This window comes from Myotis daubentonii, chromosome 11 (assembly GCF_963259705.1).
Source record: "Myotis daubentonii chromosome 11, mMyoDau2.1, whole genome shotgun sequence".
Classification (NCBI taxonomy): domain Eukaryota; kingdom Metazoa; phylum Chordata; class Mammalia; order Chiroptera; family Vespertilionidae; genus Myotis; species Myotis daubentonii.
Window position 1 is genome coordinate 31,626,869 of NC_081850.1, and position 27,551 is coordinate 31,654,419.

Genomic DNA, 27,551 nt, shown 5'->3' on the forward strand with positions numbered 1-27,551 from the left:
CCTGAAAACTAGCCTGTATGCTCATCCTTCAATCCCCGCTTCTCGCTTCAATGGCGAGTGTGGGGGCCGCAGCTGAACTCTTTATCACCCGTGTATGTTTTTCAGGTATATTATGATGGGAGGGGGACATATCTTACCAGATTGGGGGTTTCCATCCAGGACTTTGAAGTAGCGTCGTCATTTTTTCTCCACTAACCAAGTTTAGTAAACTATTTTTAAAATGAGATACCAAAATCATGTACCTACCTAGCAGTCCTCAAAATACAAGACACAAGGATACCTGGGCCCACAGGCCCTTCTTGAAGTATAGGGAGCATATATTTCTGCTTTCTTCTAGAGGGAAAAATTCTTTCTTTAAATGATTTTCAGTAAAGGTTTTTAGTTTTTAAAAAAACAACATCTATATAGTGAGGTTATATTCTGTTCTGTTACTAGACTTGTGTGAAGCTGGACAAAATGTCGTACAGGATTTTCCTGTTTCTCACAAATAAATTCAGACCTTGTTTTGGACTTGAGTTGGTTAAAGGCGTTCCTGTGAAAGTGACACACTAAGTTTCCCCTGAAAACTGTGGGAGCCCCAGGGAGGACAGTCCCCTGCCTGGTTCATTTGGCATATTCCTGCACTCGGCAGAGGAGCCGATTGAAACACAGCCCCAGCAGCAGAGGATTTTGCCCAGGTTTTAATGCAAAATGAGGAAACAGAAAGAAGGCTTTATGGTGGTCTTTTCACAGCTTGGCCCACCTGCTCATAAAATGCCCATGTCCCACCAGGATTATATTTTATCTGACAAACTTTCACCTAATGAACAAGAACAAGATGTAAATGAAATCTTCCCTTTGCAGGTAATGTAGTTATCAGTAGCCATATGAGAAATCGTGACAATGGGTTGATATTGTGGTATGTGCCTATTTTTTGAAAGAAACAGTTGGGCACATAAGGATATGTATCATAGGAAACATAGGGGGGTAGGAGATCAACCAAAGGACTTGTGTGCATGCATATAAGCATAACCAATGGACATAAGACACCGGGGGATAGGGGAGGGGAGGGGACTGTCTAGGGCGGGGGGAAAAAATGGACACATATGTAATACCCTTTGTAATACTTTAAGCAATAAAAAATAATAATAATAAAAGGAAAAAAAAGGAAACATAAACTCTTACAACATCAAAGAAAAATAAGCTTAGGAAGGTGTATCTGTCGGGAATAAGGGGGTACAACACATGTCACAAAGTCAATTGAAAATGGTACTGAACCTTCTGTGGGAAGGTCAAATGGCACATCATAAAAAAAAAAAAATCTAGCCCATTCCAAAGTCATTTCTTTATTTGATCACACCAGACACTAATGCTAAAGGAAGCTTAACTCTCCTGAAAACATTTTAAACCTGGTCGAATTAAAAGCAGCACCAGAGGGATTATTTTTCTTAGCAAGAACCCACAAGCAATCTACTTGACTAGAGGCAAAAATGCAAAGAAATCCTTTATCACAAAATAGTTTCCCAAATCTTTCCACCAATAAACTTTCCATCCACCCAAGAATGCCTATCTTCCCTGCTGATAACAAGCTGTGGAGATAAATATTTTATTTTTCTCTATAAAACCCAAAATGATGTTTTCAAATAAAATAAAATACTATATGCCAGTATCAAACACACAGTCCTAGAAGAAGTAAATGTCACTTTAAAGTCTGTGTTAAAATATTTAGGAGGAAGAATCTACTTGTCAAGTTCCTACAGAAAGCTCCGAAGAAGTCATAAGTGCACCTATCAAATTTTCATCTGCCTTGGGGCTGATCTATGGGGGACACCATAGAAAGCCTGGCCTGTGTAAGGGGGTGGCGGGTGTTAAAGTTCTGGACAATAACGGGTCACAATCAAGAACAAAGACGGGGCTTGAGAGAGATCCTGCGAGGATTCCCCAGGGAAGGCACGCTGGCAAGGGGTGGCAGGCAGCGGAGATCTGCCTTAAGCCACAGTTCAAGCTAAGGATGTGAACCCATCTGATGGACCATTGAACTCATAGAGAGGATGCTGACCTCTCACTCCAAACCTCACAAAGTGCTCTCCGTCCAATAGCAAAAGAAAGGCCAGGCCAGCAAATCACGGGAATGATTTTTTTTTAAGTCTGATTTAAATAGCTTCCATACCTTACCCTTTGGGAATTATATTCAGTAACTTTTTTTAACTAGGAAAATTTGGTTTTAAGGAGCTTATGGGAACATTTAACTTGACCTGGAAAGGTTATTTGCTCAATGTTGGGCTAAAAGCCAAAATCCACTTTTAGCCAGAAATGATTTTAATATTATACCTCACAAGAGTATTGTGTCATGTGAGCAGGCGGCAGCGATAAGCAGTGTAGTAAAGTTATGACTTCCCCCAAAGACTCATTAAAATGTATTATTAAGTAGAAAAAAGTCCAGAAATTCCAAAAGGAAACCGTCTGTACTATCTCAGACATAGTAAAAACTCTTTCCAACTTATCACTTCTTTTGCTCTGCCTCTCTACAAATACAGCAAGTAAATGCTGTGAGGAACTCAATCCTGATACAAAGAAGGATGAAATGCCTTAAAGTTGCATGCCACTATCATGTGCTGTATATGATTTTTCCTTTAAACGTACCACGGAGAAATATATAACAAATTCAAGTGACAGTAAAAAAAATAATAAACCTGCAAAGACTCCATGATTTTTTTTAAATTACTCAATTCACAAAACACAGTAAAAGTAGAACCATTATTTTAAAGAAAAAATTATTTTTTTCCAATTTTAATGTTTATAATTCTAAATTTTAATAACTCCAATATTTTTCTCTTTCTATGTTGGTTTTTAACTTATGTCAAATATTTTTCCCTTCATCGATTCTTGAAAATGTTCTCCCACCTCTTCAATTAAAAAAAAATTAATGACTTCATTTAAATCAACCAAGTGTGCTTTAGAAAGCTCGACCAAATATCGACTTTCTTACCCAATCCTGCAAGAATGTAAAGCATATTTGCAAAGGCGTTCCAAGCTGCTATGGAAACGACATTCTTTTTTCACAATAACAGTACAGGCTGAGGGCTGCTGGCATGCAAGCTCCCAACACAAGCCCACTGACAGCTGTGGAGTGGACAGATGAGGCGTGGAAAATATTTTAAATTAGTTCATTTATCTTGTTGAGACACAGGAAACAGCAACAAATGTCTCACATGAAAGAAAGAAGAGAAAGACAACACACCCCTAGCAATGTGTAGCACATTTAGTCCATTAAGTCAAACCCTTCAGACTGTTTCAAAACCGCTTAATGAAAGCCCCATGTCATATCCTGAGGGGATGTTGCATAACCCGAAGATCCAGAAGCATGACCAGGAATCACTGACTGCTCCTGATTCTCTGATGGACTCGAGTTTTGGAATCCAATTTGTTTTCAAATGCATGATTTTTCATTGATCCCAGGTATATCTTGGGCCAATGTTAATCCTGGTTATTGAATCTAGAAAATTGCAGTGAAGAACTGAAAGTTCTTAAAGGAGAGCTCAAAAGTGCCACATTTTAGGATGAGCTGGGCAAAGATCACTTAAGGAGAGGATGTGAACCTCCCTTAAAAGTGAATGGATGAAATGGTCTTTGTCCTAGGTCACCATCCCACGATGGCCAGGAATTTTTTGTTTCGTGGTTCCTTCCCTCCTGCGTGTCTGCCACTGCACCCCTTCCACAGCCTCCGTCACCTCCCACCTCCTGAGCCCTGCCCAAGAGGACAAAGCAGGGCTTCAGGCCTGGGAGGAGAAGCAAGCAGACACACTGGGATTGGCTGCACCAGTGTCACTGGGAATCGGGGAATCTTGTTAAAAATAAGGTCCCATTCCCTCCAAGTATGATTTCTGATTCAGGGGTCTGAATGGAAGCCAGAACGCTGCATTTTTTTTTATTTTGTTTTATTGCTTAAAGTATTACAAAGAGTTGAAAGCTGCATTTTTAAAAGGCACTCCCAAGCCAGACTTGGAAATCACCGTGGGATCCCAAATCAGTCTCCTTCAGAGCGAGAAGCAGAGAGAATTTTTAAAATCTATGTACTCCCATGCATAATTTTATGGAAACACATAAATTTCACATCTTAATTTTAAATAATTGGGAAAGTTATAATTCTTATGTATTAAATACTGGAATTTAGAAATAAGACGTGAGCCTCTAAGTACCATGGTGATTTGATACCTCCATTATCCACTTAAAAAAATAAAAGAGTAAGGTCTTCTTTTAACAGTTTTTATAGAATTCCTTATTCTCTTAAACTTATACTACCTCTATTCCATTTTCTTCACAAAATTTTATCTGAAGATAAGGTATTTTTATGCTTAAAACTCTTTTCTTGACTACTCTAACATAATCCTGTGTATAACAAAAATATGCATATTAGATTCAAGTTCCATTTTTTAAAATTTCCTATAACAAAGCTCTATGTTTAAAAAACTCATTTGAATAATAATTACACTTATCTTCAGTTTGTAACTTGTAAATATTAAAGTAAAAAAGTAATTTTCATTGGAAATGTATTCGTCAACCAGATAAAGAATTTTTAAATTTATGCAAATATGGATATACATCATACTGCTAGAATAGACAGGTTTCAGTGTCATTTTAATTATATTTATATGTAAAGCATTCACATTAATAAGTGGATAAAATTGGAGTTTTCTTGCAGCAATGCCTCTCATTTTCTAACTCTTCCCAAGTTATATGCCTAAAACACACAGCAACCACCATCCATCACAATCAGCTGACCTCTTTTGGAGACTCCTTTATTTGTGTCAAAAGTAAAGAAAAAGAGCCACCTGGGTTGCAAATAAACACCTGTTACCGGTTCATTACATTCATTCCTGTTTTCAACTTCACTAAGACCAACATTTTGCATGATTCCTGTTCAGCGTGCCAGAGGTCCTCCAACACAGAGCAGGTGCCACTGTACGGGCAGAGAGGAATGAGAGTCGGGTGGGACTGTGAGCGGGTGGAGGACAAGAACCCTTGTGGACTACAGGCCTGCTCTCAGGCAGGTCAACTTTAGGGAGAAGTATGCATTATCTTTGCCCTTGTCCTCAGGAAGGGTGAGGGGGTAGGCTGAGGGGGCACACCAGTTCCAAGGTGCTGCCAGATGACCATGCAGTCCACGATCCCGGAGGGCCTCTGGTGGCAGCTACAGAACTGTCCAAGGTGAAGAGCACTCTGTTGGACAGTAGCTCAGATAGGAGAGAGGGCTGACTAGGGCAGTGCCCAGCACAGCAACTTCTTCCCCAGGGCAGTGTGGCGGGGGAGGCGGGGAAGGAATGGAACTGAGAAGGTGGGTGGGCATCTCTCTTAGACCAGCTCCAAAGTGGACTCTCCCAAGTCTCCCCCGCCCAGCAGCCTCACTTTCCTATAAAGATTCCATTGAGAAACACAGCACAAAATGTGGATAATTATTCCCCCATGTGACAGAAGTCATATTTACTCAACAGAGTAATGACTATTCTGACACCGTGTTTCAGCAATCAAAGTACCTAAGAGGACGCACAACCGGAATCCTGTGTGGACCAAATCAAAATTCACAAAGTAAGGCCAGTGGAGTTTTAAACTACAGAAATATCTACCAATATTTTTAAACTTTCCTGCTTGCTCTGGGATTCAAATGTGCTGGAGATGAATAGCTTTTTTAAATGGAAAATAATAAAAGAGAGAGGGAAAACCCAGCTCTTCTTCTGCATGCTCCATTCACTTCAGGAGGGGTTAACGTCTAAACCCGGTGGGGAGCACTGCTTTCTATAAATGCTGAAATTATCTCACCATGCAGTCTGAGATGAAAACACCACAACAGAAAAAGCTTTAAAAGCCCTCACTCCTATGAGCAGAGAAGGGGTGCAGGACCACAACCCTAACTCCTGCCTTTCTGCATCTTGCAGAGCTACCACCAGGGTGCCATCCTCAAGCAAAACTAAATGCCATCTGAGGACCTAGTGCTGCCAAAGGTCAGCCATCATGACCCCTATTTCACAGTGCAAAAGTCAGGTTAAGCACCAGACCAGAAAAAGCCTATTTTTACCCTCCTTTTGGCGGTTCCTCTTAGTTCTCTCTAAACAAGTTGGAGTTTATAAGAAATCACTTCTGGCACAATCTCATTGGCTCTGAATTAAGGGACAGAAAGAGCAAGAAAAATCCTAGAGCAGGAAATTTGGAATGGAAAGGATCATTCATGTTAGAAATGAGAAACTGAGGTCTGAAGAAGGTGTCTGCCCATGGTCACACAACCATGGCCGAGATGCTCCCCGGAAGCCACACTGCTCCGGGCTCCTTCCTCCACTGTCAGGCCCTGGCCCCTCGGCTGCTCCTGCCCTCACTGGCTTCTTCCAGTTCTCTGATGTGCCTAGCTCCTTCCTGCCTCAGGGTCCTTGAATACACCATTCCCTCTACCTGGATCACTTATCTCCCGTCACCCCCTCCAAACTCTACTTTCATCTTGGCAACACCTACTCATCTTTCAGTTTTTTGTTTTAATATATATTTTATTGATTTTTTACAGAGAGGAAGGGAGAGGGATAGAGAGTTAGAAACATTGATGAGAGAAGCATCCATCAGCTGCCTCCTGCACACATCCTACTGGGAATGTGCCTGCAACCAAGGCACATGCCCTTGACTGGAATCAAACCTGGGACCCTTCAGTCCCCAGGCCGACGCTCTATCCAGTGAGCCAAACCAGCCAGGGCTCACCTTTCAGTTCTTAAATGCCATGCCTTCAAGGCCATCCATTCATGACTGGCCAAATTAGGTTAGTCTCCCTGCTGGCCATTCTCGTGGCACTACACCTCTTCATAATTAATCATTTTCTAACATCTCTCTCTTCCTAGACCTAGAACTCCAAGAGCACTGGAACCAGTATGTTCTTAAGAGTTCATCCTGATAAGCCCTTAAAAGAACTGCTCAGGACCTGGTACATGATGTATACTCATTACTCATTAAATTTTTATTGATAAATTTAATAATATTTACATGTCAGATACTGCTTTAGGGTGTTTCATCTACTGTAAATTTAATCCTCTAAACTCCATGAGACAAGGCAATAGTAATATTCCCATTTTATAGATGAAGAAACTGAGGTACAGAGCAGTTCAGACACTTCACCAAGATCACACAGCTAATAAATGAAAGTGTTTAAAATACACATAAAGTGGCACTAGGCATCATTTATGGTAGTGGTTTATCAATGACCATGGAGGCCTGCAAGAGGACACAATGTGTGGAACAATTACTAAAGAATACGTCCACAAACAGAGTGGGTCCTATTACAGGACGCTATATGACATTTTCCAAAGCATATGATAGCAGATGTATGTTAATCATCTTTCATGCTTCAGTACTAACAATCTCCAAACCTTCAAAGGCTAAATAAATGTTCGTTTCTTGCTCGTTTTGAATGTTGGCTGAGACTTTGTTCTAGGTGTTCTTTGGTCTGGCGCAGGCTGAGGGAGTAGCCCTATCTGAACCAGGCCATTCTCACAGATGGGAAAACAGAGGTGGCGGCACCACGCAGTGGCTCCTAAAGCTTTCTTTTAGTAGCAGCACAGGCCATTACTTTTCGCGTTAAATTAAAAGCCCCGGCTCATTATTTTCTTTCGCAAAGTTCCCCAGTGCTTTAGAAGCAACTAACTCCATTAAACGCCTTATTTTCACTAAAATGTTCTCTATGGCAGCAAATACTTGGTCACACAGCCTTGTCTTCTCTAAGCACTTGGTGACAGCGATGTAAAGGTGATCATTTGAGTAACTCCTTGCCCTGTATACCATCAACTACCAGTTGAATTTTTCCTATAATTTTCCATGGCTTTTAGTCCTGTCTTTACATAATGCTTTTTACTCATTCCATCTTCTTCCAACCAAAAACACCCTTGAGGACTTGGACCCACATTCTGGTACAGTGAAAAGGCCTCTCCAATTTTTTCTTTGAGAGATGGGATGATATGGAGGGAACATAATCTGTCCAACAACTTTACTGTTTAAATTATACCACCTTGTCTCATAAAGAACGTAACTTCACTTGCCTCAGGCACTTTACCCGTAATAATTCATGATTCCTATGCCTCACTTTACAGGTAGCAATAATTTAGATAACTAGAGACTAAATTCCTTGCCTAAAGTTTCATAGCCAGCAGCAAAACTGGGACAAGATCCCTCCTAGTGGTCTGCCCTTTGCATAGAAATGCTAACCTAGACTTTCTGATGATCTTGAGCTCAAGTTAGGACATGGCCAAAGTCAGTATCATCAGCCTTCTCCCCTGACATACACCAATGCATACATCCACACACACTAACACATATTTCATATGTGTGTTTTATATAAGTGCACACACACAAACACATGCACTAAACACTGACTCAGAATAGGAGGAAATATTCCCAAAATATTGAATGCATGCAAGTTGGTGAACTCTACTTATTGGTAAATAATTAAATACTGTGAAAATGGACAGTAGAGAACTGCAGGTCTCATCTTTGCTTGGGACTGAATCCGAACAATGTCTAGGATCATAAATATTAAATAAAGAACAAGTCTTTAATGTTTGGTGCTATATATTATCATTTCTATTAAATCTGATGATTTCCTCTGATTGCATACAACTTGATCATTCATTCTGTCAAACCATACACATACGTTCCTATTGTCAGCTCTCTGTTGTGCTACTGCAAATGCTTGACAAAATTGCTCGTTTCATTTTTTATTCCCTGTAGATCTTTCTGCCCTCAAGCAAGCAATTCTAAAGCAGCGTGAGATCTAGATGAAGTGTCAAGTCAGCAGACAATGCTGGCTGCAGGAGCACAGCAGGCTCATAGGAAAAGGACTGCCTGCAGCCCTCGGAGGCACCCAGGAGACTAGACTCACAGGCAGGAAGCCTCAGAGCTCCGCTTCTGCACATGGCTACAGGAGAAGCACTATCCCTTCCATCGTCATCCTCAGAGAGCATGAAACTGCAAGGCACTGGAAGATCCAGTGAGGGTTTGTGGAGCACTCTAAATGGGATGCCTTTGCCCTTGGTGTCTTACCCTGATCACAGTCTCAGTGACAACACTGACTTGGTTCTCCTTCTAACTTGCCCTGAATCTCATCTGCAAAGGATTCTGACATGAAACTTGGATGAGCACATAGTATTCCTAATGGAACGTTAGTCTGAGTTCCTCTGTGCCTCCCAGTGGGTGAGGCTGGAGGGAAACCTGTAACTAGTCCATTCATTCATCATTTAAACCTCTCCTGAGTAAGGACTGGGGCTCCACATGAGGTTAGTGATGCAGAGATGAACAGGTCAGTCTCTGCCCTGGAGAAATGACAGAATCTCCAGGGAAGGAGGCCTCGGGAGTATTTCTCTGATGACTCCATTCTCAGAGTCACTACCATGCCATGCACAGGACACAGAACGGAAGGCACTTGATGTCCAAAAGCACCCATCCAAACATTTTCCTGAAAAGTCCCTGCAGCCAGCAATTAGCTCTCTGGGATCCTGTTGTCATGCAATTTCTATAGCAGTGCCAGAGAGTCAGGAAGTGCATCCTGCCCCTTGAGTTTCTGCGGTAACATGTGCTTTCCTTACTGCACCTCACCTGTCTTCTACTATTGCCCCTCTCAACATCTTCAGGGCTTCAGACAACTTGTTTTGTAGACTCTGGAAACCTAAAGGATTCCTTCCATCAACATGAAGAGGTCTGTCTTCCTACTTATTCATGCAAGGCAGTTGTTCTACTTCCCAGATTTCCCCCATCACCCCTGCAGGTTCTGGGCCTATTAGGAGTTCAATGTTTTTCAACAGAAATGCCAGGTGTGATTCTGGCATTTATGATTGCCAGCATCGTCAAAGTGGATGAATGCCAGGGACATACTCCTGGAGACACTCAGTCGATGGGGGGAGAGAGGGAGTACCAACTGTGAGCTCTGCTGGTGTCCTCCAACCTTTCACACAGCCACACGGAGGACAGATGCTCAGGCTTCCCGCCATTCCTTGCTGCAGTGAGTTTGCTATGCTGTATGGGGCATAGGTAGGAATGTTCCCTTAAGTTATTTAAAACCCTATGGGCACCAGGCTTGCCAAATTATAAATTTAGGAAATTGCATTCTGTTAGACTAAGTCCTTCCCTGAGCACTTTAGTCACCTAGTTATTCTTCAATATCTTTCCCACAAACATTTGGCCCAGATCCCGAGGTCCATCCCATATCTATGTGTCTCCTCGGTACATAAAAGAGATGCAGGAAAGGAGAAGGAACAAAAAAATTTCAGGTTTACTGGCAGCACTAAGTGAAGTAATCCCCCTATGCATACACTTTTCTTACAGGAAGATCACTTATTCAACCTTTCCATTCACCTGCCTGATGAGATCTACATATATTTTAAGAGAGTAATTTGGAAGACTTACAACAGCAGAAGTTGTTTTGTAGCATTAGTCTGTGTTGTTTGTTTTAGGTCTGCCCCAAACATTTAGCTCATTTGCACAAGTGAATAGCGAACTGCATGGTTATTAATCAGGTCAACCAAGATGCATGCAAACTACTTACTAGCAGCCCTCTTTTCTATACGAGTGTTCTTCAAATGCTCTTGCTTAATAGTTCCCAAAAGAGTTTTGCAAAATGACATCTCTCCTTAAATATGTTAAAGTTGGCCCTTATAAATTTTTCAATTTTAGGATTAAAAAAAGTAAACGATATTATTTTCCAGCATAGAAGTCCAAGATATAATTATAGGTGTGCTTTATATATTTTGTGGTCAAACTTTGAGACTGCAAATCAAGCCCAATTTTTGTCAAATGTCTGCCATATAGACAACCTGCCAAAACAGATTTATTTTTCCAAAAAAGAGTCTAAATTATTTTTAAACATATTAATATGAATAAAATAAACATATTAATATAAAAAGCATCTCATTTCTGAATGTTAAATCTAAGAGATGATCAAGTGTATATTTAGGATAAAATACAAGCCCCCAGCTATGTAATGGCTTAAACACAATAGAAATTCATGCCTGCCTTACATAACAGCATTGGGCTGGCAAATAGTTCAGTGGGTTAGCACTGCTCCAGTCATTCAGGTACTGAGGTCACTCTCTAGGCCAACTCCATTCCTGAAAAGAGCAAGGAGGAGGGCACAAGAGGGTATTTAGGAGCCGAGCTAGGAGTGCTATCTGTCACCTTTTGCTCTGATACCTCTGGCGGAGCTCCTTCCAATCTGCAACGGAGGCTGGATGATGTGGACCAGGGAAAAGAGGACCACTGCTTTCAGTGAGCAGCTGGTAGGTAAGTAAGGTCACCACCTTTGCAGTAAATGTATGGCCTAGGTAAAATAACCTGCTGTTGTCCAGTATTTGTTACTTAATCTGTCTTTGCTTTGCTCTCTCCACACATGCCCTCAGAATCTTTCCCTTTGTTTATCTACCTGAGAGTAATGTACTTATTGTGTAAAGAGAAAGGAAAACCAGCAGCCCCTTCCAGGTTCATTCTCATCCAGACGAATATGAGGAGAGTATGTATGAAAGTTGAGGTTCTGTCCTGTAAGACAGTCTTCCCATAAACCTTGGGTACTTGGACCCCAGTTTGAGAATCATTGACATAAAGTATTAGAGAACATACAGAATCACAGAATTCTGAAGTGTAGCCTTGGCCCATGTGGCCCAGTTGGTTGAGCCTTGTCCTGTGCACCAGGAGGTCAACGGTTCAATTCTCAATTATGGGTTGTAGGCTCGATCCCCGATATGGGGGTATGCAGGGGGCAGTCGATCGATGTTACACTGTCACATTGATGTTTTTCTCTCTCTCTCCCTCTCCCTTCCTCTCTCTAAAAATCAATAAACTATTCTTTTAAAATAATAATAAATAACAAAGTGCAAAGTATACCCTGGCCAGGTAGCTCAGTTGGTTAGAATATTGTCCCAACATGCCAAGGTTATAGGTTTGATCCTGGGTTAGGGCACATACAGGAATCAACCAATGAATATACAAATAGGTGGAATAACAAATCAATGTCTCTCTCAGAAAAATAAATTAAAATTGTCTTTAAAATGAAGTGCAAAGTACTAGTGCATTTTACAAAGGTGAGAACTGAGCTAGAGGGCAGAGGTCCAAAGTCACCTGTAGAAGTTAATGAACACAGTGGCAAACTCATTTCTGCCTTTGGTGACAATGGCTATTTCTAGTTTTTATTGCACAATGTCTAGAAACGCCTGACACTGCTATCCCTCGAAAGTCCTGCTTACAAGATTGGCTTGGCAGGTGTGTGGGAATCTACATTGTGAATCTAGAATTTTGGTACATGCCAGGTAGAGGGTGCCTATGCGATCAGTCCTGAATGAAAGCTCTGCACACTCATTCTCTAACAAGCTTCTCTGATTGGCAACATCCCCACTGTGTTGTCACAACCTGTTCTGGGGGGATTAAGGAGGCCTGTGTGACACCACTGGGAGAGGGTCTGGAAACTTGAGCCTGGTTTCCTCAGACTTCATCCCCAGGTGATTTTTCCCTTCACTGATTTTGCTGTGTATTCTTTCACTGAAATCATGGCTGTGAGCACAACTATATGCTGAGCCCTGTGTGTCCTCATAGACAAGCCTCAAATCTGGGGTGGTCTGGAGGCCCCAACACACATAAAAACTATGTTTGACAGACAAGAATAGATTAAATTTAGGGTTTCAAGAACATAGTAAAGTTTGAAATTTCAGTACATTTTGAATTAAAGTTACTTTTTAATATGGAACCTCTAGAAAAGGGTAAAGGCAATTTATATTCAATTTAAATAATCTACACACTTTTAAAATGACAGATAATAAAAACCATTTTAAAAATACAGAGCTTGGTTATAGCTAGCAAGCAAAACTTAATATGACTACCAAGACATCAGAAGGGAAACTTCCATACTGAAAGGAACCATTAAAGAGAAAGTAAATATGGAATTGTGAATGCCGGGGTCCAACCCCAGTAGGTCCAGGGGTCCCCAAAGGTGTGGACGGAGTCGGCGAAGAAGGAAAGACACGGAGACAGCGTTCAGTTGATCAGCAGCCTAGCCAGGATCTCCAGCCAAGTTCTGGTCTCGATCTCCAGAGAGGTTCTTCTGCTTCGGATCTCCAGCCAGGTTCTGTGGCCATGTTCCCTCGCTAGGTTCTCCAGCCAGGTTCTGTCCAGGTTCTCCAGCCAGGTTCAGTCACCAGGTTCTAGTCAGGTTCTCTTGCCAATTTCTGTACTCAGGTTCAGTCCAGGATCTTTTGCCATGTTCTCTCCAGCGAAGTTCTTCTGTCTCTAGGGAACGTTCTGTGTAGGTTCTGTGTTCTGAATTCTGTCTGTTGTTGTCTTGTTGCATCTGTATTTATACCAGTTGATTCCAATCCTATCAATCTCTATTCCAAAGGTTAGGGCGTTTCTTATCTCCATTCCAGGGAGTAAAGATTATGTAGCTTAAGCATGATTGTTCGTAGTTAAAATGATTAATTACCCGCCTGGCACTTAGTTAAGAGGTTTTATTCCCTCCCTAACTTCAGGGGAAAATCCCTACCTGGGGATTCAACCTTTCTCGGAGAGGTGACCTTGGTTAAAACACAGCGCCAAGAAGGTGAGCAAACATATTAAGAACCATATGCTATATATGCCAGGTCCCTTGAAACAGCAAGGATGGACCGGCTCCCGGCATGTGAACATTACAAGAAAAAAACTGTCTATAATGAAAGAAATAACAAATAAAACAAAAAATGACTCAGGGTGTTTGTGCTGAAAACAAAGGGAGGAAACCCAGAGACACTCTGACCCTCCTACAAGGGAGCGCTCATATAACTGTCAGTTGATTTCTCAACAGAAACTTTGCAGGCCAGGAGACAGTGGCAAGAAATATTCAAAGTGATGAAAAATAAGAACCTACAACCAATATTACTTTACCCAGCAAAGCTATCATTTAAAATTGAAGGTCAGACAAGAAAAAGCTAAAGGAGTTCATCATCACCAAACCAGTATTACATGAAATGTGAAAGGGTCTTCTTTAAGAAGAAGAAGAAATATAAAAAAATATGAACAATAAAAAGGCGATAAATATATAGCTATCAACAGCTGAATCTAAATATCAAAATAAACAAACAAACAGAACAGAAACAGACTAATAAATACAGGGAACATTTTGACAGTTGCCAGACAGGAGGAGGGTTGGGAAGATGAGTGAAAAGGGTGAAGACATTAAGAAGGACAAGTTGGTTGTCACAGAACAGTCTTGGGGGTGTGAAGTACAGCACAGGGACTATAGTCAAAAATATTCTAATAACTACGTATGGGGTCAGATTTGTACAAGACTTATTGGGACGATCACTTATAAAGTCATAGAATTTCTAATCACCGGGGTGTACACTTAAAACTAATATAATATTGTCTGTCAATTATAATTGAAAAATAAAAAATAATCTTAAAAAATACAAACAGTACAGGCAGCACAGTGGGTGAGAGTAAGGTGCATTTTACAGAGGTGAAAACTGAGCTAGAGGTAAGAGGTACCTCTTACAGGCTATATGAGCAAAAATTACTGAATTCTTCTTAGTGTCAGTTTTATCAAATATAAAATGGGGATAATGTTATCAACCTCAAAGAGTTGTTGTTAAGATTACCTAGACAATGCCTGGTACAGAGCAACCGGAATGAAAAAGAATACTGAACACAAAGACATTAGTACATCTTACTAACCACTAAAATAGAATAAACTATCCTACTTCATATTTGCTTTTTTAGCACAGGTCGGGTGGAGGTGGGGACAACTTTTATTTACCTCCAGAGCAATGCAATTAAACTACAAAGACTCATCCAAGAGACATGCAAACAGCATCTTTAAGTCACCAGACTGTAGGTGCTCCATTCTGAATACTAACAACCTGTCTTCCTACAGCATGTGTGACAATAGGAGTTTCATCAACAGGTCCATTCTAACAACTGTCAGCTCTGTTTCCACATCTGTTTTCAAAAGCAAAAATTATCACCCAGACAGAACTTTGATGAATGAGTGATCGTTTCTCCAAAACTCAAAATACGTTGGGTTGCTTTGACATGCTGCAGGAAGGCAGGATTCATGCTGAGAGATGTAAAGTGGATTCCCCACCAAACAAGCCTCGGGGCCTGTGATGTGCTGCAGGATTACCAGCTCTACTTCTGAGGCTCCTACTTAAATGCCTCCATGCTACGGAGGTGACCCCAGGATGTACCAAAACCATTAACTCGACGCACCTTGAAAAGAATTTTATTTCAGGCACTCTTTTTGAGGCTATAGTAGGATATATGTTAGCCTCCATTACAAAAGGAAAGAGGTTCCAGAAGAGGGAGAGTACACCAGTCAAAATAAGTAGCTTTATCCACACATTAGGTCAACAAACAACACTTAAAATGTCTGAGCACGATGTCCTAAGGTTCCATGGGGAAAGCACAGGTGACAAATCTCAGGAAAAACCCATGGACTGACTCAGCAGGAGCTCAGGCTAATGTGCCTCATCCTAGAGATGCTGCTGACTATTCACATGGAGGATGAGAAACAAGATTGGGGTGGGGGGCGGGAGGGAAGAGGGTGTCAGGAGAGGAAGCGTCAATGCAATTTCCCAATTCTTACTGAACTGCGGTTTTCACAGTTCATTATTGTTGTTGTTCTGTGTCTGAATTCCAAGTCTGAAATGCACAATGTATGAAAAGTTACAACAGTCCAAATGCCAGACATTAATGAGTTTTTGTGCAAACAGCAATTGTTTTAGCTGTGATACAGGTCAATTTAATCCCAGGCCAGCCACTTCCCATATATGTATACCTTAAATGAATTTCATTTATCTTAATTGCCTTAAAATCATGCGAGTTTCCAATAAAAATGGGTTGAAATAATGCCCAGCGTAAAATCTCATGAGAGCAAGAACATGGGGAAGGGGATATTGGTGTTTTTACTGCTGTTTCATTACAGGAGGGTGCTTACAAAGGGGCCTGACAAGGAGGGAACTGAAATTGCAGCACCTCAAGGACTGCTGGGGACCACATGGGTGACGAACGTGGCGGCACAGTGGGCAGCACCCAGTGCAGGGCATATATGATAAATGTTAGCTCCATGAGTGGGACAAGTGAGGATTGGCTTGTTTCAAGAATAATAACAAGACAAATCATTGCAACCAAAATTTCAACTCTCTCTCAAATCAAAATCTTTCAAAATGACTACATAAAATGTCCATGAGAAGAGGTCTCTCTCTCTCTCTCTCTCTCTTCTCTACCAGCTAGCTTATCCTTTCTGATAAGCAAGGCCAACCCGACTAAACAGGTACTCATATACATAAAAGATCTAGACGTTAAGAAACAAATCTGATGACATCTTCCTCTCCTCTGTAAGGTGAGTGGCACTACAGTCTTTTCATCTGAAGGCAAGGTTGGATTTGCAGTGCTCCCGACAGCAAGTTCCTGTCTAGAACTGTCTTTTTAAAAGCCGTCAGTGGTAAAATGCTGTTTCTGGTTAACAAAACCCCTGTGCCCACATCACCGTGAGTTAGAGTTCTCAGACACCTGCCACTGGCGGAGTTTATTTAGGTGATAGATTTATGTGTCTCAATACACCTCTCTGAGGCTTTAGCCGTCTCTGACATACCAACTCGTTGTCAAAGTTTTCCAACAGATCTGACACCAAGCAAGAGTGAACTAGAGTTTGACAGGCCCTGCAAGGCTAATGATGCTGTGTGAGAATATATTAAAACTTAATTTAAGAACACTTCCCCCATTCTCTTGCAAACTACTTCTCCCAAGGACATAGCGCAGACACCATTTTAAGTACAGCAGTCGTTTAAAGTCCTCCAAAATGAAAAACAAAACAAAAAACAGGTAGCATATCTTACCTGAAGTAATTGTTTTTATGGCAAATACTGGAAACAATTAACTTCTATACATTAGTGTTTGTTTTCAGCCTTTAAGAAGATCAGGAAGCTACCTAAATCAACAGTGAGGGTAGCCTACTAGCAAAGAGCATGGGGTTGGGGTCAGGATGCCAGATTTGATGCAGCTGTTCAGTTATTAGCTGTATAACATAACCACGTTAAACCTCTAATTTCTCATCTATTAAATAAGAGTTGATATCATCACTTCATTATTCAGTACCACCATTTTGCTAATGTAACAAATATCTCATTTAATCCTCAATGAGATAATAATTATGATGATGCAGCAGTAGAAACTAAAATTAATCCTTCTTAGGAATGATTTTGGCAATAGGATTTTAGGTATGGAAATAGCTGCCTCAGATCAGAACTTTCAGAATGGAGGGAGACCCATGAAAAGCCTTCTGAGGGGAAGATTCCATCCACAAGTCCAGTGTTGTCTAGAAGGAGTGTACACAGTGAGTGTGGGGTGGGATGTGGGTGGTCAAGGGCTCTACTTCCCGAAACATTTCCCTTTGTACTGCCATCTACATTCTTTCCTTCCATTTCTTCTCCTTCTACTTCTCTTCACATTTCCTCTTCCTATGCCACAGAGTTATCATTAGTTGTATTAGCCATTTCCACAGTCTAGCGACCTTAAAAATCTTGTTTTACATTTAACTTTTAACAGATAATGTAACTGTCATGTAGTAAAATTCATCCTTTAATGTTTTACTTTTATAAATTTTGCAGTCATGCAACCTTCACCTCAATCAAGATATACAACAGTTCACTGACACAAAAAATTCCCTTGCGTTCCTCTGTAGTCAACAGCTCCAACCAGGCACAGTCCCGGCACTAGTCTGGTTTCTGTCCTCACAGGTTTTGTGTTTTGTCCAGATTGTAATATGCATGGAATTATACAATATGGAGCCATCACTTAGCATGACCATTTGAGATTCACCCACACTGGTGGTATCAGTGGTTTGTTCCTTCTTCGTGCTAAGTAGTAGTATTATATTGTGTGGATGTACCATGGTTGGTTAATTCACCAGTTGACAAACAATTTCCAGATCTTGGTCATTATAAATAAAGCTACCATAAATATTACTTATAGGTTTTTGTGTGAACAAAAGTATTATTGTTCTTAGGTAAATTCCTAGGAGTGGGAGTGCTGGAAGGCATGGTAAACTGTATGTTTAACTTAATGAGAAATTGCCAGTGCTTCCAACGTGGCCGTAGCATTGTGCATTCCCACGGGCAACGCAGGAGAGCTCCTATTGCTACACGGTGGCACCACACCTGGGTATTGTCAGTCAGACTGATTTCAACTATTCCATAGTTATGTAGCAGCTTCACATTGTGGTTCTTACTTGCTTTTACCTAATGGATAATGACATTATGCATCTTATCATGTGCATACATGCTTTCTGTATTTATCTTCTGGTGAAATATAAGATCACATTTTTGCACAATTTTTAAAGATTGTTTTATATTGTGTGCCAAGAGTTCTATGCTATAAACCATAATACATTACTACTATTTTTGCTTTACCTTCCTTTTAATCATTTCTGTAGAACTAAATTTCCTTGCAATAAAATTACATAGAGCTAGCACACGTAGCGTACCAATGTTGATTTCCTGGTTTTGATATTAGACTATATTTATATGAGGTATAATCAAAGGGGCACACAAGAATCTCTATACCACCTTCACAACTTCCTGTGAATATGAAATTATTTAAAATACAACCGGTTTTTTAAGTTAAATAAACATTTGCGAATTTACTGGTACTTAATTATTTGTAATATTTTATGTATGAGAAAATGTATCCCAAGTGATAAAAGTAAACTTAAAAACAAACCTAATATCATTTATTTATAAATTGCAGACTATCTACACAGTTATTTTAATATCATTTTGTTATTATAACAAAATTACTAACATAATATAATCATAATAACAACAATAAGAAGAAACATTTTTTGAGAACTTACTGAGGCCAGGTCTGGGTGAAAGACTCCACATGCCTTACCTTACTTGATACTCACAACAATGTTAGAAGGTACTACTATTGTGATTACGATTTTACAAAATCCTTACTGAGAATGTAAAGAGTGGAAAGAAAAAGAAAGAGCTTCGAACAGAAACTGGAAGAACATAAACATTCCAGAGGAAGACAGGGAGAAACCTGAAAATCAAGTGGCCAATGGGAGAGAAGGGACACCAATCAGCTGTTATAAACACCAAGGACAGATTTTGAAGGAGGATGCCATATTCTATAATATTGGCATGTGGCAGAGCTGAAATGGGAGTCCAGGTGCCAGGCCCCACAGCTCATACGCTTTATTATTATATTCAAATGCTTTTACACTTGCAGCAAATGGCATCACTGAAGATTAGTCAGCACTACCTTTAGTGAAATTCAGGTGATTAAATTCTATTTTTTAAAAAACTTTTAAAATGAAGCCTGAAAAACTTGAGTTAGATAAGTAAAGGTGAGTGAAATGTTATGAATGCTGATAGTTTCATGACAGGACCAAAGGAAATGAAAACACAATTACCTTTAAGAGAAGGTGATATTTTTTTATAAAACAGATTCACATATGTGTCTGAGTATCACACATATATAGTATGCTATTGAAACATACTTAATTATAACATTGTATGGTACAATGCTGCATCCTTCCAAGCTGTTTTCTCCACAGAGAAGTCAAAAATATTACTCCCATATGTTAAACATGATCACCTGGATGGAGTGGCATAGAGGTAGAAATGACTCACATTTTGTATTTGGAACACTTTGGCTTTAAAAAAATAATTTTTAAAACAGTAAGTAAATAAAACTTTAAAATACAATTTAAAAATAAGAACAAAGAGTCTTATATGATCTATATGTTAAAATGCTAACAATAAATAAGTCAAAGTTCGAAGGTACAATTTAGCCATCTCAGGGTGGAGATGCCCTGGGCCCTGCAGGTCAGAGGCTGATGACCCGCACTGAGCATGGCCTGTCATATTCCTGGAACATCTCTGGGAGAAAGAGGATGTGATTAAGAAGGAACACATCACCCTAGCTTGTGTGCCTTCCCCAGGGCAGGTGGGCTGTCATCCCGTGTGTGCAAATGGAGGTTGAAAAGGCTGTCGTGCCTCATCTATGCAGAATGTACACTGAGGTGGTGTAATGTGCCACAGCTGTGAGGTCAGATGCCCAAACCAAAATGTGGCAAAGAGCACAGACACAGTAAGGCTGTCATGAACTCACTAGTTCTAAGCCCTCACTAACATAGATAGAATTTGGAAATTAAACGGTGATTGCCCCCTGTCAAATTGGGAACCCTAAAAATGTTCATTTTGCTGGCTTCTTCATTTTCTAATTATAAAAAAGGATCCTTAAAGAAATGGTACCTGAGAGAAGTTTTTAAATTTTGTTGTTTCTAAAAACATTTGAGCCACTGATCTCCCTCTAAGTTCAAAGTCTACCTGCCAACTGGAATGTTCTGTAATGGTCACCTTATTTGAAAACCACAGGGCTGGGTAAAGTAGGTTTACTGTTGTAAGGGTGTGAAACACAGAGTTTATTCTTGTATTATTATTTATTAATTATTGTATTACTTTCCACACAAACAACAATAAACCTACTTTTGCCCTGCCCTGTATTTATAAATAGCTTTGAGAAACCTAAGAAAGGGATGATACCAAAGGATAATTACCTCTAGATGGCTTCTTCCTAGAGACATTTCAAAGCACATTTCTGCAGCAGTAGTGAGTTTATGCCTTTTATTGTGTATTATAAAAGAAGTGACAACATAACCCCGCAATTCTTTATGATAAAAAACTTCAAGATATTGTGATACTCGAAAACTACATATTATGAATATTTCATTACTTCAAATGTTTAATTATTTATATTTCTTTTTGTTGTGAGCTATGAATAATTTGAAACTTTATGTTAACAATATAAGACCATTTGAAAACTTTTGTTTCTTTAAAGATGTTCATTATTATTTCTAAAATGATTTCAAACCAATTTCATCATATCTGAAAAACATACACTTCTGATATTTTTATCTACATGTTCGAAAATATCTACACTAGATAAATATCCTTACATTGGGAAACAGAAATGCTTATTGCATCACTCTGTGAAGAAATGCCTTAGGCCTGGCCAGTGTGCTCAGTGGTTAAACACTGACCTAGGAACCAGGAAGTCACACTTTGTTTCCCCATCAGGGCACATGCCTGGGTTGAGGGCTCCACGCCCATAGGGGGCATGAGGAAGCAGCCAATCAATGATTCTCTCTCATCATTGATGTTTCTCTCTCTCCCCCTCTCCCTTCCTCTCTCTGAAATCAATAAAAACATTTTTTAAGGAAAGAAATGCCTTAGAATGCTTTCATCTAGGCCTTCCCTTTTGCCTTCCAAAACTACCAAAAGAATAAATGGCACCCTTAGAATTTCCACATCTAAATCCTTCCAGCATCTAAACTCCATGAGAGGAATGGCCCTTGTCACCAAGCACCAAACACTATGATCAGTTCCATAAACATTTGCTGAATAAAAAATTGATAAGTGCATGAGAGAAATGCTTTTATTCCACAATTTTCCTCTAAACCTTTAAAATGACAAGCTGGAATCCTCAAATTATGCAATGAAAGATGACTATATTACATTTCAAATACATGCTTTGTGGTAGAAGTTATTCAGAGGAGATCCCTACAATACTAAAGAAAGCTGTCATTCTTCCATTGCTCCAAAACCAGCAGCTGTCAAATCTACACCCATGACATAATTAAAACTGGGAAAAGGCAACTGAATGGATCTGTGGATCATGATTTTTTTTTTATTTGTTTGTTTAACTATAGTGGGTGATTGACTTACTACTTTTCACACCACTTAGAGTTTCTAGGATTAAATGTGGGTCAACAATGACTAAACACATCAATAAGTGACATTCATTGAAATAAATCATACCAAATGGCCAGCACATTATAAGCTGCTGTGACGCTACCACTGCTCTCATAAATAAAAAATGAGAATTAAACTTTCATAGTAAAATATTTCACCAGACTAAATTGCAAATTTTGACACAGTCAATTTATCATTGTAAAAAGCAGATGAGGCTCAGTCAACTCTGGTCAGAGAGCTCATTAGTCTATTAAAATTATACCTTTTGCCAGGATATCATGATTCTTTTTACTGAAAAATATCTGCTATTTACTGAAAAGATTTCATACTATTTTTTGCTTTGTACAGAGAAAATAAGTGTTTAAAATTGATGGATTTTTAAATCAATAAAGAGCAATAAAGAGAAACAGATGGCGCTAGGAAAAAAATTTTGAAGTTTTAATTAACCTTATACACTATTCCCGTAATAAAAAGTGGTCAATTTATTTGACTACTTTTTCCACTTATTTAAATTAAAATATTTGGTTTCTAAAGAAAGATGGAATTTTATATTCCAAAAAGAAAAAGAATCCGCAACTTAAAATGTTATCCTAAAGGCAGTTTGAGTTCCAAACTATTAGTTAAAGCTAATTTTTTAAAAGTGAAGTTAAAACTAAAAGCAATTCTGAAGTGAATACTTGTTCATAGGTTTGTACAATCCTGTGTGATTCTTACTGCAAATCCCCTTTCCTACGTGGCCACACACCTTGGCAATGCTATCCCGCCGTAGGCTATGTTTTTATTGGTATCCAGGACACATTTATCTTTCATGAGAACACTGAACTTTTCCTTCTTGCTAAACTTTTTGCAAATTAATCTATTTCATTTCTATAGGTTTTGTTTTCATTATCAATGTATTTCATTTCTTGGCTCTAAGAGAAAGCATAAATGAAACTCGCAGAGCTGACACTGTTCTACCTGATCATTACACTTAAAAAAGAGCACGGAGCAGCAGATAAAATATTTTCACAAACCAAATTCACATCCAGGCAAAGCGCAATTGTCCCCTGCCCTGAATTACTGACCATCATAGGCCTCCAGACCTAACAACCTAGGATCAAGCTGTGAAATAGCTGCACTCCCACGAGAGTAATGTTCTTGTACATCTTTCTCCTGAGCCACCCAGATGAACTAGAAAGACCTCAAGTTAAGTGTGTCCAAAATGTGCTTCCCTGTGCATGGCATGACCACTCCCACAGTCACCTGTGCCAGCCTGGGCTTCTTCCACACCACTAGTCTGAGCCACCCTCTCATCGTCCTAGTCCACTTCCTCACAGGCATTAAAGGTTCTCTGGTGTGTTTGGGGTAAGTACAAATCCTATAAACTAGCACTCTACAGAAAATACAATGCGAGCCACATGTACAATTTTTAAATTTTTAGGAGCCACATTAAAAACAAGTGAGAGAGGAGAGAATGGGGAAATACAGACTTTCATTTTGGAAACATGAGAAGGTTCTGGAGACAGATTTTCTGGAGATTCAAGAGAGCAGGACTGGAGGAAGAGAGGGCAGTTTCAATAATCATGTGGAAGTGATTTGTGTGTGAATCCAGGGATAGAGAGAATTGAACTGGTCAGAGGCAGGTGGCTCAGACGAGCCATGGAGAAAGCTGTGAATGTACTTAATGCCACTGAACTATACACCTAAAAATGAACAGAATGAAAATGTTTAAATAATATTTTACCACAATAAAAAAGGGTAATATTAATTTTTTAATTTATTTTTATTTTTATTTTAGCAAAGGTGGAGATTTATTGAAGAACAAGTACAGACTCCCCCGTGGGGAGGGGAAGAGTCCCCAGGGTAAAATTAATTTTTAAAATATATCCTATTTAACTCTACAAATCCAAACTATTATCATTTTGACATATAACCAACATAAAAACTTATTACTGAACTATTTACATTCTTTTTCATACTAAGCTTTTGAAATGTGCAGTATATTTACACTAACAGTACATTTCAATTTTCAAGGGTGTTAGAAATGTGAAATGTAGGCTACTAAAACTATAGCTGTGTTTCATGTGTTTATGCTGCTTCCGTTTTAAAATTTAGCTTATTTTAAATTAAATAAAACAACATCCGATTCTTCAGTAACACTAACAAGGGCTCCACAGCCCCAAGAGGCCAGTGGTTAGGAGGCTTTCTCTTCTCCACATTTGCCTCTCCCTCTTCCCTTCCTGTTCCAGCTCCACTGGAATTCCATTTCCCAGACAGCCCATTCCCCCCCACCTCCAGGCTACTGAGCATACAGCTCCTGCTCCTGGCCCCTCCGCAAGCTCTTCTCATCCTTCAGGTCTCAGCTTGGGCATGATTAGCCACTGCTTCTTCCAAGAAGCTTTTCCACACCCCTCCACCGCCAGCCTTGTTGCCGGGGTCCTGCCCCAGTGGGTCCAGGGGTCCCCAAAGGTGTAGACGGAGTCGGCAAAGAAGGAAGGACACGGAGACAGCGTTCAGTTGATCAGCAGCCTAGCCAGGATCTCCAGCCAAGTTCTGGTCTTGATCTCCAGAGAGGCTCTGCTTCAGATCTCCAGCCAGGTTCAGTCCGGGTTCTCCAGCCAGGTTCTAGTCAGGCTCTCCTGCCAATCTCCGCAGTCAGGTTCAGTCCAGGATCCCCTGCCATGTTCTCCCGCTAGGCTCTGTCTCTAGGCTCCGAGGCCAGTCCCTCTCCAGGATCCTCCGGCATGCTCTCTCCAGCGAAGTTCTTCTGTCTCTAGTTCTGTGTTCTAAATTCTGTGTTCTGAGTTCTGTCTCTTTCTGTCTTGTTACAACTGTATTTATACCAGTTGATTCAATCCTATCAATCTCTATTACAAAGGTTAGGGCGTTTCTTATCTCCATTCCAGGGAGAAAAGATTATGTAGTTTAAGCATGATTGTTCGTAGTTAAAGGGATTAATTACCCGCCTGGCACTTAGTTGAGGGGTTTTATTCCCTCCCTAACTTCAGGGGAAAATCCCTACCTGGGGATTCAACCTTTCTCGGAGAGGTGACTTTGGTTAAAACACAGCGCCAAGAAGGTGAGCAAACATATTAAGAACCGTATGCCATATATGCCAGGTCCCTTGAAACAGCAAGGATGGACCGGCTCCCGGCAAATTCCCCCTTTTTTATTTTTTAAAAGCAGGCATTAAAAAGAAAAACCTGAAACGCTCTCTTGTATCCATTTTAAGAGTAGGATTGGCGCTTTCTGCTATTACCTGAGTCCTGATCTATCACCCCAGGGAGAGCTTGCCAATCCTGCAGTTTCCCGGGGTGGAAAGGCTGCAGTGGGGTTAAGGATAAGGCTCCTTGGGCCTACCTTCTCCCATGCCTCTACATTTACCTTTCCGGCACCTTTCCTTCCTCAGAAAAGCATGGACGTATTTCTTGTATAAAATGTTCTGTCTGACTGGGAGTAACCTTAATTCCTCTGCTAACAAGCATATATGTTAAAAGATCAATACGGAGTCTTTTTTCTTTAGACTCAGTATGGCACATCTTCTTAATCTAAGAATCAATACAGAGTCTTCTTTCTTTGGACTCAGTATGGCACATCTTCTCAATCTAAGAATCAATACAGAGTCTTCTTTCTTTGGACTCAGTATGGCACATCTTCTCAATCTAAGTTCTGTACTATCCACCTTCTTACCCTACTTATCCTCTATAGGGGGGTCTGTAGCACCCTGGTGGAGTCCTATCCGTCCCGAGTGTGGGGTTCTCAATGGGGGGGGGGGTGCTTACCTAAGGGAATCCTGTTCCAGGGATTCCCAAAGGTGTGGACGGAGTCGGCGAAGACTATCCACCCTCTTCCTACGGTGGAGTCCTATCCGTCCCGAGTGTGGGGTTCTCAATGGGGGGGCTTACCTAAGGGAATCCTGTTCCAGGGGTTCCCAAAGGTGTGGACGGAGTCGGCGAAGACTATCCACCCTCTTCCTACGGTGGAGTCCGATCCATCCCGAGTGCAGGGCGCTTACCTAGGGGTCCCTGTTCGGGCGCCAGATGCCGGGGTCCGACCCCAGCTAGTCCAGGGGTCCCCAAAGGTGTAGACGGAGTCGGCAAAGAAGGAAGGACACGGAGACAGCGTTCAGTTGATCAGCAGCCTAGCCAGGATCTCCAGCCAAGTTCTGGTCTTGATCTCCAGAGAGGCTCTGCTTCAGATCTCCAGCCAGGTTCAGTCCGGGTTCTCCAGCCAGGTTCTAGTCAGGCTCTCCTGCCAATCTCCGCAGTCAGGTTCAGTCCAGGATCCCCTGCCATGTTCTCCCGCTAGGCTCTGTCTCTAGGCTCCGAGGCCAGTCCCTCTCCAGGATCCTCCGGCATGCTCTCTCCAGCGAAGTTCTTCTGTCTCTAGTTCTGTGTTCTAAATTCTGTGTTCTGAGTTCTGTCTCTTTCTGTCTTGTTACAACTGTATTTATACCAGTTGATTCAATCCTATCAATCTCTATTACAAAGGTTAGGGCGTTTCTTATCTCCATTCCAGGGAGAAAAGATTATGTAGTTTAAGCATGATTGTTCGTAGTTAAAGGGATTAATTACCCGCCTGGCACTTAGTTGAGGGGTTTTATTCCCTCCCTAACTTCAGGGGAAAATCCCTACCTGGGGATTCAACCTTTCTCGGAGAGGTGACTTTGGTTAAAACACAGCGCCAAGAAGGTGAGCAAACATATTAAGAACTGTATGCCATATATGCCAGGTCCCTTGAAACAGCAAGGATGGACCGGCTCCCGGCACCTTGTATCCCAGATCTACTTAGGTCCTTAAATACATTCTGGATTTATATATATATATTTGATTTCAGAGAGGAAGAGAGAGATGGAAACATCAATGATGAGAGAAAATCATCTATTGGCTGCCTCCTGCATGCCCCATACTGGGGATCGAGCCTGCAACCCAGGCATGTGCCCTTGGCCAGAATTGAACCTGGGACCCTTCAGTTTGCAGGCTGATGCTCTATCCACTGAGCAAAACCGGCTAGGGTATTCTGGATTTTTATTGTAATAGATCTTTTCATAGTGCCTTGCAATTGTGTGTCTCATTTTCAATAGCTTCCATTATTCTGCAGTATCTATCAAAGTGAAAATACAGTACATCTATCACCTAATCACAAAGCAATGCCTAAATAATTATCTGTTGAACAAATGAATGAATGAATACATGAGAGAAACCAGAGCCTACTACCCCCTTAGAAATATTTATCTGCGCTGGTCCTTCTGGCCAGAAGGCAGCTTACAGAGATTTATGCAGCAGGGGTTGCATCATTAGCAGAAAGCAATGAGGAATCTTGAATGAAACTACATGCCAGGCCCTTCACTTGTTCATTCATCTTCACACCACCCACTTTACAGATGAGGCACAGGGAGGTTAATCTGCAAGGCCAGGTTTGCCTAAGTGGAAGACACAGGACTCAAACAGTCTCCATCCTGAGCCTGCACACTCAACCTCAGTGGCTTAGAACTGTAAGATCCAAAGGGTAATCGGGGTGAATGCAGAGAGCCTTCAATTTTAAATCAATGAATCCCAGCCGTGGCTGCCTAGAGCAGTGCTGGTACCTGCATATATGAGCTCATGTGAGAAAACAACATCACTCCCTTATGGGACTATGCCTAAAATATATCACAATAACATATTAAATTAAAGTATGGAAAGATTCTCGCTTTATACAAAAAGCATTTTATAACTTTTTTTTTATTGATTTTTAAAACAACATTCTGAGGGAATACATAGCCTAACTTATCTAAAAATATTATAAAAATAAATA

At 40.6% G+C, this 27,551-nt stretch overlaps 1 protein-coding gene across 8 annotated transcripts in view; it reads right to left on the reverse strand.

The window, feature by feature from the left end:
* KDM4C (lysine demethylase 4C) overlaps positions 1–27,551 on the reverse strand; it is a 337,267-nt gene that overhangs the window by 75,414 nt on the left and 234,302 nt on the right. Inside the window, exon 18 of one of the 8 annotated variants that reach the window (XM_059656702.1) lies at positions 15,142–15,654. The exons of the other annotated variants lie outside the window; for them this stretch is intronic. Within the exon in view, the coding sequence (XP_059512685.1) occupies positions 15,622–15,654 (33 nt within the window). The 3' untranslated portion in view covers positions 15,142–15,621. Of the gene's footprint in view, positions 1–15,141; positions 15,655–27,551 lie in introns of those variants that run through there. 8 annotated transcript variants of the gene reach the window in all.